Source organism: Falco rusticolus, chromosome 13, assembly GCF_015220075.1.
Source record: "Falco rusticolus isolate bFalRus1 chromosome 13, bFalRus1.pri, whole genome shotgun sequence".
Taxonomy (NCBI): domain Eukaryota; kingdom Metazoa; phylum Chordata; class Aves; order Falconiformes; family Falconidae; genus Falco; species Falco rusticolus.
Window position 1 is genome coordinate 15,566,787 of NC_051199.1, and position 14,539 is coordinate 15,581,325.

Consider the following 14,539-nt stretch of genomic DNA (forward strand, 5'->3'; position numbering starts at 1 on the left):
GTGTGCCAAGCGCACATCTCCTGAAATTTAATAGCAAACGCTATGAAATAGCTGAAGTAGGTTCAATTTTTTAAGCGTTTTAGAGAAGGTCCAGGAAGGCTTCTCTCTCCCAGAAAGAGTAAAAACTCTGTTAAACGCTGCTGTGACTTTTAGAGTAGCTTTCACAGAGCAACACTCATTTGTGCTGCCCTTCTCTTTGTTTCTCATTAGTCAATGAACTGCAGCTGCCTGTAGCACTTTGTTTAGACAAAAGCCATTTAACACTGCTTTGCTCTGGGTCAGCACCCAGCTACCAGAAAAAGAACAGCTGTGTACCACCACAGAACCCCATGCACGTCTTTACCATCCTCTACGGAGAGCATGCACGGACAGCACAGCTGTATGCATTCTTCAGTCTTTATACACCCGGCAGTGGTGCACGGATGCTTTCATAAGTTACTTAGCTACTTGACTGCAATTTGGCAAGGCTGCTGGCTGTAACACCTACTAGCACCCGTAAGACAATGGCTGAGTCAGGTAATCGCTATTTCAAGTTTAGAACTAAAAAAAAAAAAAAAGACTCCTCCAGACCTTCCTCTTAAAACCTTATGGCTGAACTGTGATTCTTGGCTGCCTAGACCATCTGGAATTCAGTCATTCCTTTGTTGTCTGAAGTGATGAAGAATGACCTGACACCACTGAAGTCCTTCCAAATTTCTGGAAGGATCCATTATTCTGATCCTTTCTGTGCCCTTCCCACCGGCCAGATTAACCTCTCAAGCCCTCTGATGCTTGCAGCAATGCTTATGTACATATATAGGTGATAAGGCTGATGCACAGTCCTAGCACCAGTTCTGAAGACTGCAAGGCAAAATAATAAGAGATTAATTTGGCACCACACCACTCCTGAGGTTCTTCTGATCCTCTACGGGAAAGGTTCAGAAGGTAGGGGAGCAGCCTTGTACGGGAAGCCTGTTCTGAACACAACCCCCTCTAAACCACCACACCAGCACAGTTCATGATAATTTAGCTAATTTTCCTATTTTATTCCTAACCCTACGAATAACTATATTTTAAGGAGATACTGAATTTCTTAACCTAATTTTCAGCACAATTTAGCAAAAATGCCTGCAAAGAAAATATATTAATGTAACTTAAAATAATAGAGAGAAGCAAATACTTCATCAAACATGCTTGTGTGTAGCATCTACAAAAAGTCGGGTTAGCAGGCTGGGAAAAAAACCCATGGTGCCTTCACTGAGCCAGGAAAAATAGGGTAGTAATGCATCAGTACGGCACTATCTAGATTTTCTAATTATTCTAGTTGTTAAATTGGAAGCCTTAAGAGAAGTACAGGTATTGTAAAATACATCTTTAAAATAGAGAAAGTAAAGTTTAACCAAGAATCAAAGACACAGCAGGGACTGATACTGGAAAAATGAGATCCAGAGAAACACTAATTAACACAAAATCTTAAAAATTACCAGATAAAACAAGTCAACTAGGAGCATCAGGGCGGTCAGAATCAACTTCTCTGCCAGGGCTCAAGGGCAACATGTGAAACAAGCAAAACAAAAAGTGCAAAGAAAATATGCCAGAGTCCTTTGGGTTTTCTTGATACAAGACTTGTTTTCACTCTAGCATGACAACCATGCAAGGTAAGTCCTGCAGACTTCAGTGTAGGATTTGGTGACACCTGGCTAGTACACAACAAATGCCTGGCAGAAAAGTTCTGTGAAAGTTATTCAGTCACTCCAATATATGAAAGAGTGATTCCTCACATATCTATTCAGCTGAACCACATCTCTTTCCGATGAGTTAAAAAAAAAAAAAAAAGGCAAAAAAAGTACATACAATATAGAGTTCTCAGGTGTTATTGCTATTTGCAGATTCAATAGCTGAGATTTAGATTTATATTTTTTTAGTTATTCTGTCTTAAGATGTCTTACTATACACTTCAGATAATCAGTCACTTTCAAAGAGGCAAACTGTAGTACACTTTTAGCTCCTTCAAAAATTCATGACATTACTTGTCAAAAGTTGCATCAATCTTCTACACCTTGCACTTCCACAGACAGGAGTCTCAGAAAGACAGCACATCTACTTCATAAATCTAGAAAACCAAAAATTATTTTAGGCCATACACGAGCAGCTTACACTTACTGTAAGTCTTATAAGCATTCCACACAACACCAGTAACATTGGTGTCCCAAGTTCAAACCTGCTTTTAACTTCACTAGCCCCAGTCTGGTCACTGGTGTTCCTCTAACACGTTGTTTTCATCTACACTCTGAGTCAATTATTTTGAAATGCTACAACACCTGTATTTCTTTGGATTAAAAACACACTTGACAAATATATTGTACAACAAAGTTTATTAGCTGTTCTCCTCTTTCTAACAAATGGAATGGATAGTGTTGATAATTCTTTACAAACCAAATTTGGTTGTGTGACTGCACCGTGACTGTCGTTAAGTACATCCCTCTTATAAACAATCAGTTGCAAACAAGCAATGGCAGGTACCAAATAATATGGCAATTAGAGAATTTCATTACTGAAGGGAGTTCCATGTTTTGGTACAACGTATTTCTAACATTCAGCACAGAAGTTTGTGCGTTGCAAATGGAAAATCTTGTGCCTACGCAATCCAAGATGAACATGTACAGAAAAATAAAATGTATCATTGACCCGAATTCTCCCTTTGGTTAAGACATGCATATTACAAGGAGCGGGGGAGGGGGGGGAGACAAACCCCTGAAATCCCATAGAAAAGAGGAGAACTTGCATGTTTGGTTTTGGTTTTTTGTAACTAATATTCCCTGGACTTTATGCCCAGCCACCATAGCCCAATTGATTTCTTATGTTTAAGGAAGGTAAATTCTAATTTGTATTTTTATTCAAAACAAAAAGCTAGGAGTAGGTGATAAAAGAAAAATATATATATTTTATATATATATTTATACGTGTGCGCAACTATGTAAAGAAAATAATTCCCATAGTTACAGAGTTTAGTTAAAGAAAGTTTAATATATATATATTTATTATAACAAAATAGGCAGTTATTGTGGGTAAAATATCTATTAAAATCTGACCCCTAAGAACACACACATTTTAGGCTACGAATCTTTCTCTCATTGCCCTAATGACCATCTCTGCAGCTGTTTTCTGTATTACTGCCAACGGAAATTTGGCATTCCTCTGAAAAATACAAGGTTTCCTAGCACCTAAACATATTTTAGGCTCAAAAAGTGTGAGGACCATTATCTATAAACAATTTCTGTAAGACACTATAAATAGTGTTTCACCAGGAAGATTAAAAACATTACGCATCTTTGTCCCTAGCAATTTTATTGGCAAAAAATGAAAAAATAGATTATAAGAATATCCATATGAAATTATGAAAATGAATATCCCTTGAGCAATAGTAATGGGACTTAATGAAAATGTTAACTCAAAATTTGAGAGTTTCTTTCTAACTGCCTGGAAAGAAAAAAAAAATACTGTGAGAATAGAATTTAACTCAGAAAATAAAACCTGAAATTGATTGCCCTGACCAAACCATGCTATTAAAGTTAAGCGTGCAAAGTTACTTATGATTTACAACTTCCTTGAATACAATTTTTCTTTCAATTGTTATGAAATTTTAAAAGAATGTCTATAAAGCTTTTTTGAAAAATCTTTGAAAGTTACTTTCCCTTAAACATTAAGGAATTTTACCAAGCAATTCCCTCCCACCCCCACCCCAAACTAATAGCTGGTCAGGCCATTCCACTGTCATGTTTGAAAAATGGCAAACCAACAACACACAATAATACAAATTATTTAAACTAAGAGAGACACCAAATGTAAAGCTTATGGGAACTGCAGAATGTGATGGTTAGGGTATGAACCACGCTGGAAAGAACTAGAGGCAGGCTCCACTGGAAGGGCTTAAGAGTCGTCAGATGTAGTAGGTGATGTCAGTTAGAAAATGAAAAATAAAAACTTGTTTTCATAATTTTTCCTTTGCCGGAACCCAGATGTAAGGCCCAGACTGTTCCTCTATGATCTGTTTCACTTGGTTGTAGATTTCTTCCAGTGTGTCTCCTTGGACAATAGCTGCAAAACATAATGTGGCAATCAGCAACCATCCTTCCTAGCTCTGCACAGAAACCAAGATGTTCCAAGCCAAGCTGTTCTTTTCTCTCAGAACGGCAAGAGGATTTTAGATTACTGAAGGAATGGACACCCGCTGAGATTTCTGGTTTTGTGCTGGAGCGAAGCACATCACTGATGGCACTGTAGGACACACAAAACACCATCTGACTCGCTCAAGAGGCTTGCTTGGGGTTAGCAAGTGGTTTTCGCTTTACTACAACTATACACGTACAAATGAGGTGGTGTCCTGGTTCCAGCTGGGACAGAGTTTATTTTCTTCCTAGTAGCTGGTACAGTGCTGTGGGTTTGGGTTTAGTGTGGGATCAGAGTTGATAACTGATGGTTTAGCTGTTGCTAAGTAGGGCTTACTCGAAGTCAAGGACTTTCCAGTTTCCCATGCTCTGCCAACAAGGAAGGTGCACAGGAAGCCGGGAGGGAGCACAGCCAGGACAGCTGACCTGAACTAGCCAGGGGGATATTCCATGCCCTTATAGCCATACCACTATATCCGCTGGGGGGGAGGGAGGAGGGGGTGGCCAGGAGGGGTTAATCACTGCTCAGGGACTGGCTGGGCATCGGTCAGCAGGTGAGCAATTGTACTGTGCATCACTTGGGGGTTTTTATCCTTTTGAGATTTATTCCTTTCTCCTTCTCATCACAATTGTTGTTATTTTATTTTATTTCAATTAGCAAATTATTCTTATCTCAACCCAGGAGTTTTACCTTTTCCCCAGTTCTCCTCCTCATCCTGCTGGAGGATGGCAGGGAGGGGAGTCAGTGGCTGCGTGGTACTTAGTTGCTGACTAGAGTTAAACCACGGCAGTTGAGTCTTCTGCTTTTCCTGACCACGTTTTAGAGTTAACCTGAGTCATTTCACATACCCTATTCTTTTTCATCCCAAGGTTCATATGTGTTTCCAAAACAACAAAGCAAGACAGAGTACAGGGCTGTGTCCTCACGCAGTCGGTCTGAGTTGGGCTTGGTGTAATGCAGACTGGTGAGCTCCTCAGCTGGATCCCGAGGCTGGCTGGCTCTGGGATTTCTACCTGCTAGCACCACCTCTGCTTTTGGCCAGCAAGAGGAGGAACTCATGGAGCCTGTGGCCCAGCCAAGAGATACAAGTTTTATAGACAACCAGCTTCCTTATATAGTTAAAGAGTGCAATTTATATTCAGATGGTGTAAGTTAGTTATATTTTTCTCCAAGGCTAGAAAACATTTCGAAATGAGCCAACATGGATGTGTTCTGATGTATCAGAGTAAAGCACTGTCTGGTGAAAATAAGAATGAAGCTTGAGCTGTTCTTATGATACTTCAGACTGAAAAAGCAATCACCGTGAGATAACAACCTCTTTTTAATTAGGATCACCACCTCAGTGTTGACAATCCAAGAGACAAAGTTTAATATGGAAGATAATCTTGGAGGCAGGCCAGACTCACTCTTTTGCGCATTAACATATTACTGCTGCTTCCGAGCTTTGCTTTCATACAAACTACTTCCTTTTTATTCCTACTTATCATTCCCACCCCTTAAAAACTTGCTCCCATCTGCAGCCCATTGTCATAGTGCCCGGGGGAGGCGGCTGTTCTATTATTATACGTCAAGTATAATGTTCACAGCACAACAGTAGATTATTTAGAAGTGCATTTAGAAATTTCTTTGCAATGCAAATAGCCACAAGCTTCAGCATCTTACTTCTCTCCAGCTATGTTTAACCACCCTCTTCCAAAGCTCAGTACCCTCAAAACAGACGATGGACGTGCTCATGTGCTTTGGTGCAAAGTTTAAGTCTGTTTAAACTTAACTTGATGATGAAGTTGATTTCAGTTGCCCCACATGATACAGTATTTTTTCACAGATTAGGGAATACCCGCACATTCTGTTTTACCACCTGAGTCATTTGAGTAGCAGCCTCCAAATTGTAAGTAGTAACGGGATTTGTAATGTCTTCAAGTATCTCAAACAGATTCAAAAAAGGATTTCTGGCCTGAACTGGATTATCAAGGACAGATTGCTATCTTCCTTCATCAACAAGCCTTATACAACTGAGAGAAGACAGGGCCCTGAGACTAGAGAACTTTAGAAGGCCCACAGTGTTTTGAAACATCTTGAATTATGTCCCTTAGTTTCCCTGAAAAAGTGTTCTATGTAACGCCCTGAGACAGCCTGGGACAATACCAGCTACTAACTAAATATTTAATTAGTATCTATTAAAATAAACTCACTCATTTCCTAAACAACAAACCTGACACATTTACAAGTCATTTTCTAAGGGAATCTATAATAAGAAGAATCTGCAATATATGTTGGGAGTCCCATAACTTTCTGGGCGCAGACAGAGAGCTACAGGAAGAGTTAGATGCAATATTGGGATAAACTGACAGCAGGGAGGCAGCAGAGGGGGAGGCGAGCAGACAAAAAGGGATGGACTCAAGCTGTTCGCTGTGTGGGTAGCACAGCATAGACAGCAAGGCAGCAGCAGGAAGACTGGGGCAGGGGGTCTACTGATTCCTCTGTCTTCCTCCCATGTGAAGCCACCCCCCCAGGTCTCTGCCCAGGCGGAGCAGCACACTGCTGCATTCACAGCTCTGCCCACGTAAGATGTGGAAGGAGGAACTTGCGCAAAGTCATGCCACAGAAAGGAGGTGAATGGGGCAGCAAACACTGTAACACTGCAAAAGAGAGCATAACTGGAAGGAAACGAGCGAGTGTCTATCTAGTACAGGAACAGGGAAGACTCATTTAAGTCCTGAAGATCCTGAACTCCTGAACCGATTAATCTCCCCCTGCTGCAAGCCACAATGCAAACAATTAGCACAGCGAGTGCTTGCAGCCCACTCCTTGCTGTTACAGTTTGGTCCATGGCATAAACAAATTCGATTTGCTAAGTACCATAATGTTGTAGTGCCCGATTTCTGGAGACTTAATTAATTACCATCATTCTTGATCATCTTTCTGATTTTAAAAAAAAAGAAAAAAAAAGACATAATAATTTTCTACAGGGAGCTTTGCTCAGCAATTTCAGCTCTGCAAATAAAAAGCTTTACGCATAAAATACCAACACAGCAAACATCTGCAATACTATACCTAGGAAAACGGTAGAAAGTCTCAGTTTTTAAAACCTAAAGTAAGTTTCCAGTAAATTGCTGTATACATTGAATTAAATGATCAAGCTGAAAACAGTGTAGAGGCACTAAACTGAGCCTATGCCTCAAAACAATCACAGATCAGCCAGAAAACAAAGTTCAACCTTATCTCAGCAGTGAGGCAATTACTGTTTTACAGCAAGCAATAACATTTCAACTCTGGCAAGGGAACAGTCCCAAGCAAAACACACCTGTGAAGTGTTCAGTAAATTCTTGCTCCAGTTTCATGGCTCTCTCAAATGTCTTCCTGGCTTGCTCTTCTGTTAAGCGTTTATTCATTTCCCTGAAATTGAAAACATTATACATTTGAAAACTACTGTCAACTACTTAGAGTCTTTTGAAATAAGGTTTTAAACTGTTGTCTGAATATTAGTCCTAATAAGAGGCAGTCTCCTAAATGATTCACCTAAGCAAAAACTATAGTGGGAATGAGCTGTTCTGACACTGTTGCATGGAATTTAGCACAATGACATTCATTCTTAAGCACTTTAATTTGGATTAGAAGCCCTGACTAGAAGTCCCTAGAAGTTAAACTCGGGAAATTAAATACTATTTAAAAAGCAAATATTATAATTGTCTTCAGATAACCTAGAGGTGGCTTTTGAAATACAATGACAGTCTCAAACAGTTTAGCCTGAAGTATTTTACTTTTACTCACATGATATTTTCCACTGTTTTGGGTTTAATAAAAATGGAGATTGGGTACAGCTGGGCAATCTGCAACCTTTTGATGGCATTACCAGAAACATCAAGAATGCAATGTTTACCCTAAGAAGTGAGAGAGAAGGGAAAATGGTAATAAGCAAAGTTTAAGTCACAGGTATGCATAGTGTAATAATTTAAGACAGAAAACATGTCTCTACTGCAGAGCCAACAAAATTAGAGCATTTGCATCCGTCATATCATCATTTCACACTTTGACAGACGGTCCCACAATGTTCCTCTGTTGGGATCATAAGTCATTTGAGATGTTCCTGACCATTCTTCCTTCCTTTCTCCACCAGAGGCTGCAACCCAATCAGCAATGCAGAATCATCTAGTGGAACAGCTGTATTTCACCCACACCACCAAAACGGTTAATTTTTTTATTGGAATGGCTGTACTTCACCCATACCACCAAAATGATTTTTTTTTTTTTTTTTAAATAATTTGAGGATCCTTTAGGAAGGTGGCCAAGACACAGATGCAGTTTAGAGAGGAGACAGATGACAACTGGCACAGCGGAGGGAGTAACCACCCCCAATGGCAGGTAAGAACTCCACCATCAGAATCATCAGATGGAACTGAATACAGCACTCTCCTCCCCCCAGGTACCACAAGTTTGAGATGGTGTATGCTATTTATTTGGGCTGATTTTTGTTTACATCTCTTGAGAAACAAATCTAACTTAACCATTCCTTGGGTAGCTGGAAGACAAGGTGGTAGGGCTGCTTCTCTCCCCACCTCTATTGTCCCACTACAAGCAATTTTCCAGCTCTTTGGGATATCTCATCTCAAAGGCTCTTCCTGTACCTCAGCTCCTCTCATCTCCGATACACTCATTTCCACCTCACACAATTTTATTTCTTGCCTTTCTGAGTAGTATAGGAGTAATTTGGCATACCACCATTTTAGAAAGGGATGGTGGGGAAAGGAACAGAAAGCCACTGTCAGGTGACTAAAATATGAAAAGCTTTTTCTTTAGCAGAAGACCAATGTGAATGGCAGAATTCTGTGAGCCAGGGTACCAACTCGTAAGGACCATAAAACCAAAGGTCACTCATATCACACAATGCACTTGCTGAACTCCTGGGAGATCACTCCTGCAGAGCACACTGAAGAGCAAAGTGACTGCAGTCTGAAATGACTGACACTTTTCTGCTTCCTGGCAGAAGATATTACAAGGATCACTTACGTTTGATCTCCTGCACAACAAAACCACAGAATTTTATTTCAGGAATTCTTAAGGAGGACAGAAGTATTCTTCCCACATGAACAATACAAATCTGCTTGCTTTCAGCTGGTGGCAGCTGTTTCCCAGATCCAGTCCATGGATCTGGATGCTGACTGGTGTTCAGCAGAGTACTATACTACATGTGTTGACCTGTCCACATCTTTTAAATGATTTCTCTTTAAATGTGGCACATGCTCTGGGAATTGAGAATAAAGAGCATTACCTGGTCCATTTTCCTTTCTGGGATAAGACACTTAGTAATTTCTCTGTTTAGTCCAATAACTTGTGCCAGTTACCAAGGGTTTTGGGCAAAGGGTGGAGGACTAGAATCCCAGCACAGTAGCTGTGCTGGACCTTATGGAATATAACTGTGACAGTTTATTCCAAATCAATAATGAACATGTATTAAGAGTGGCCTCAGACACAGAGACTTGCAAGCTAGTGATTCCAAAGAAGAGAGGATAGGAAAATTCCTTTCAAGTGAACACTTGGAAGACAAGGAAGAGAAATGCAAGTACTTCATGACACAATTATCACGTTTTCATCCAGGGAAGCTATTTTCCATATTTTTTTACTTGCACTGCATCCGATGGAGAAACACAATGACATCAAAAAGCATCTTTAGCTGTGTCCATTATAGGTAAGAAAATGACAGAGAGAGGAATCAGCTGAAAGCATGGGCCTACGAACACAATTTGAAGCTACTGGAAAAATACTATTTCTGGTACTTTTGGGATAATGGCAGTCACTTCTGTTATGCCTTCCCCCAAATTCATCATAGAAAACTTTGAAATTGTCTGTTGTATCTCAGTAGTAAGACCCAGTGCAAAGACTCTTCTCTTAGGTGAGATGGAGAGAAATACAAGGAGGGAGTAGTTCCAGATCAACGAGTTTGCAACCTTGTCATGATTCTGTCAGGTTCTGAAGGACAGGCCATTGTTTCCTAGAAAAATAATGTTAGCTGGAGCTGAGAAATTGCTGCATCTACCTGAAGCCCCACGGTGCCTATACAAGAGATTTCATAGCATGGAGACAGCTGATAGTACTTTGTTCTTCATGTCAGTTTATAAAAGGTTCACAGTAGTTTTGGACCTTACTAATCCCACTAGACGGACAAAAGAACACATCCAATTTCAGGTCTAGGATGGAACTGAAGAATTGTATCTGTGCTACCAGGTGAAGCAATTGCTGACAGGTCTGTAATGTTTAAGCTGTTTAATAAATAGTTTCATCACTTCACCAAATATGATAGTTTCACAACTTATTCAGCCTCCCATACAAAGTACTGCTCATTTAACAATTTTGTAATTAACTTTATTTACCTTTCTCGCTATATACCACAGGGCCAAGTTCTATTCCACAGGATGAGAAAGACAGCAGAAGAAAACTTCATCACACAGACCATAAAATCTCACAATCTCACCATGTTTGCCCTGTTTTTGACTCCAGTAAATGAAATTGCCAGAAACAGCAATACTCAGCCATTTGGCCACAACGGTCTACACTGTTTTCCAGAGGAGCAGCTACACTCCTGTGTCACATGAGTTAACCACACTTACCCTCTGCATGTCCAGACTGAAAGTGCTCATGCTTGTGAGTTCCCACCTAGAAAATAGCTGTTTCTTCTCTCATACAGATCAGATAACACTGCCTACCGTAAACGCACCATATGTGTAAGCAGTAGAACACTCATCAACCTAACATGGAACATTTACCAAGAATTGTTACCAATAAAATTTCTTTACAGCATGCATCTTACTCTATATGCTTCCGTCTTCCCATTCTTTTTCAAAGAGCTCAAGTAAACTTCAGTTTAAATTTAGAAATATTTAGGTTTTGCAAAAATAGTTAACTAAAATCTGTTCAGGACAAAAACAGTTAAGGTCAGTCTTCAAAATGTAGTGGTAGTTATGAAAAAAGTCTTTCTAAAATTCAGTTTCTTGTATTTACTCTTTTCCCTTTGTCAGCTAAATCCCTAAAGGGCACAAAGAATAACATTTTTCCAAGTTTTCTTCTGCACAGGTCTATATCAAATGGATCACATATTAATCGACTCCACCACTACTATTCTTAGTTAATGATCTGTGTATGTGAGCTAGGCTAATTAGCCTGTAATTCCAATTATTTCTTCTCTATCCTCTTTTTATAGAGGGCACAAACTATGGTTGCTCTTTTCCCATAATTTAATCACAATACTTTCATTATTCCAAAGATTCATTATTTCCCTAAATGCATTGGTGAACACCACACTTTGTTTCTGGTTTTATACAAATTCCTTTTAAAGTCAGACGGTTCCTGATGGCTTCTTGCCATCCCTCTCTTTTCCCCTGTCAGCACAGTCAGATAATCACCTCAGTAAATGAAAGTAACTGGCACTGATTTACCTTTTCTGCTACTTCTCGCACTGATTGGACACTTGTTCCATAAAGATGATTATTGTACTGGCCAGCTTCAATGAATTTGTGATCCTGAATATCCTTCTCCATTTGCTCTCGAGAAGTGACAAAATGGTAATCACGTCCATCCACCTCATAATCTCGTTTTGGTCTAGTAGTATCTTTAAATATAAACCAGTAATTTTTAAAGCAAAACAAAAAACAGTGACTTTTTTCCCTATAATATCCAAAAACAGTATCCCATTTATACTGAAAAATTTTCTCAAAGAGATGACTGACAATTAAGACAGGTCTATAAAGTTTAGACAACATGTTAATTTTTTAACTCACCACAGAGGATGTCTATTAAGAAAATTAACAGAAAAAGAGTAATTTAGAATTGTCTTAGTATTTGCTGAGACTTACGTGGAACACAAGAGCCAAATTTGTCTGGAAATTCCGAGATCAGATCATCATTTATTCTGTCCTTCATGGGTCCCAAAACAATCACAGGTCGAGTGTAGCTAACTATTAAACAGAAAGCAATAACGCCAGTTACATTTCAGTATGACTGCAAACTCTCAAAGCTCAGTAAAATAAGCTTTATCACATGGTAATAACTTTAATTACCTAAGGACAAGAAAAATGTGTTGAAGAATGTAAATTAATTAATACCATGGTCATATGAAGATGTTAGATCTTCACTCTCAAATCACTATCCTGGGTGACTGAAGATGAGTCTTAAATTATGAAGTCTTGGGGGAAAAAACAGTATCTTTTCACAAAATAACATCCTTCATTCTAATAAAAAAAGCAAAAGGGGGAAGTCTGAAAATCTTTTTAATTCAAAGAGGTGCCTAAGCAGTAGCAGAGTGCATGAAATTCTAGATTTGTGTTGGCAGAAGCTTCTTTTCCTCCAAGACCACAATTAAATACTCATGTATGAAAATACTTGACTATATATAGCTTCTGTAACATTAAAACTTATTATACACTTATAACATGAAGTGTAGCATCTTTTAAAAGCAGCTTAACATTTTTATAAAGTTACAAAGGGCTTTTGGTTGGAAATGAAGTTTAAGCAGGAAGTATCCGATTATACTGCAGGAATAATGAGAGACAATAATGCCTAAGTATCTTGGCATTAGCATATCATTTCAACTGTATAAATTTTAGTTTTAGATTCAACCTATCTTTACTGCACCAGTAAGTCCAAATTAAATAAAGTCTAACGTATAAAATATATTTTAATTTGACTCTCAGAACTATTTCCTTTCCAGGGTATTAATATATTCATAAAAAGAATGTCCTGGATCCAGTAACTGTTAGCCTGTTAATTTAACAACAAACATCTTTGCTTAAAGATTAACGGTGGCCCACCCACGTCTCAAGTCCCACTGCGTCTCACATCTGAGCACCTTGCAATCTGTTTTGGTCATTACAGCTCTTTATTCCTCTGGGCTTCTTAAAAACAGTTTAAAAATTGCTGTGGCGATGAATTAAGAGGACAAATACAGATAACATATGCAGGGAATGTATTACTGCTCCTAAGCAAAGGAATGAGGTGCTGGTTCTTTTATGGCCTTCCCCATACGCTATGTTAAGATGCTAAAGGGAATTACAGTCATGTATTTAAACGCCAAAGGACATAGCTCTCAAAGCTTTAGTTTTACAGTATGATAGTTACTAAACCACTGACTTGTGCAAAGTCTCATTCACATCTTTTCAACCTCTGTGTTAATTCACTCAATATTACTATCGTTCTCACTAAACCATTAAGCTATCAGACTCTGGGAAGCTAATGCCAGCTAAAAAGATGTTTCTCATTTTGCAAGACCCTCTGGCGTGCCTACATACACAGACCCAGCAACTGCTCATTTGGGGATAACAAACCTCCAGCTCCCTATAGCTGAAGCACAGCTTACCTAGCACGTCAAGGAGGACCTACTAATTCCCCTTGTTTAGCAGGGTCTTAACTCATGCATTTCTCATCCATTAATTTATTTGGAGCCTACCAAAATTACAAAATGCATGACATAAATCATGTAGTTTGTGTCAGTCTTGTATCACAACTTCTATGACTTTTGGAAGCTTACTGAGGAAATGGAGCCCATATGCCATGATCAACAAGTCAGAGTGGCAAGTCTCTACAGGCACAGGTGTTCCACAATGCGATTAAAAGCAACTGGCCTGCACCACTCAGCGCATCAAACCAAAAATGAAATCTGCACACTCAAAATACAGGTAAAAACACGATTTATATTTACTCCAACTGCCACTTCTTTGATAGGTAACAGATATCAAGTGTTCCCAAAGGACAATCCCTTTAACAGACTGATATGAGCTATATATCAGATGATGCACATCAACCATTAGCACTTGTGGTGGTGGATGGAAACACTACACATTCTGTATCTGTTATACACAGTGGAGCCAGATCAGGACCAAGGCGAAAAGGGAAGTACAGCATCCCACTGGGGATCAGTGAAAAGCATTTTATTTTAAATGCAACTGTGAGAAAATATTTTCTCCTATCAATTTCCATTTAATTAAAAATATTTTTTCCGGGGGTGGGTGGAGACAAAAATCACCTGGTAATTGCTAACCAAATTAGGCATATAAAAAGCCCATACAGAAATAAGACTGCCATGTTTTAGAGAAATTTCAATTAAAACTTACTGAAATAGACAAATGATCTATTGACACACTTTTTGCTGTGGCAGAAAAAAGGAAACACAACAGTGAGAATGCTAAAGCAATAAGAAACAGAAGAAAACCATAATTTCTGAGGGTCACACTGATCAAACTGGTAAACATACCACAATTTCCTTAAGCAAAGTAAACAACAGAGAGAGTTATTTTAAGTAGCACACCTTTGGATTTTGCACTAAATAATTTAGCAATTGCATTTAATAATTTATGCCTTTATGTTTTATTCATTTGAATAACGGTAACAAGTTCAAACAGTG

At 38.9% G+C, this 14,539-nt stretch overlaps 1 protein-coding gene across 26 annotated transcripts in view; it reads right to left on the minus strand.

The window, feature by feature from the left end:
- Positions 1–2,337: 2,337 nt before the first annotated feature.
- DLG1 (discs large MAGUK scaffold protein 1) overlaps positions 2,338–14,539 on the minus strand; it is a 162,901-nt gene continuing 150,699 nt past the window's right edge. For all 26 annotated transcript variants that reach the window (XM_037406645.1, XM_037406631.1, XM_037406634.1 and 23 more), the window contains 5 exons: positions 11,997–12,098; positions 11,580–11,752; positions 7,921–8,030; positions 7,454–7,545; positions 2,338–4,077 (listed from right to left, as the gene is read on the minus strand). In XM_037406645.1, coding sequence (XP_037262542.1) covers positions 3,971–4,077; positions 7,454–7,545; positions 7,921–8,030; positions 11,580–11,752; positions 11,997–12,098 — 584 coding nt within the window. In that variant the 3' untranslated portion in view covers positions 2,338–3,970. The remainder of the gene's footprint in view (positions 4,078–7,453; positions 7,546–7,920; positions 8,031–11,579; positions 11,753–11,996; positions 12,099–14,539) is intronic.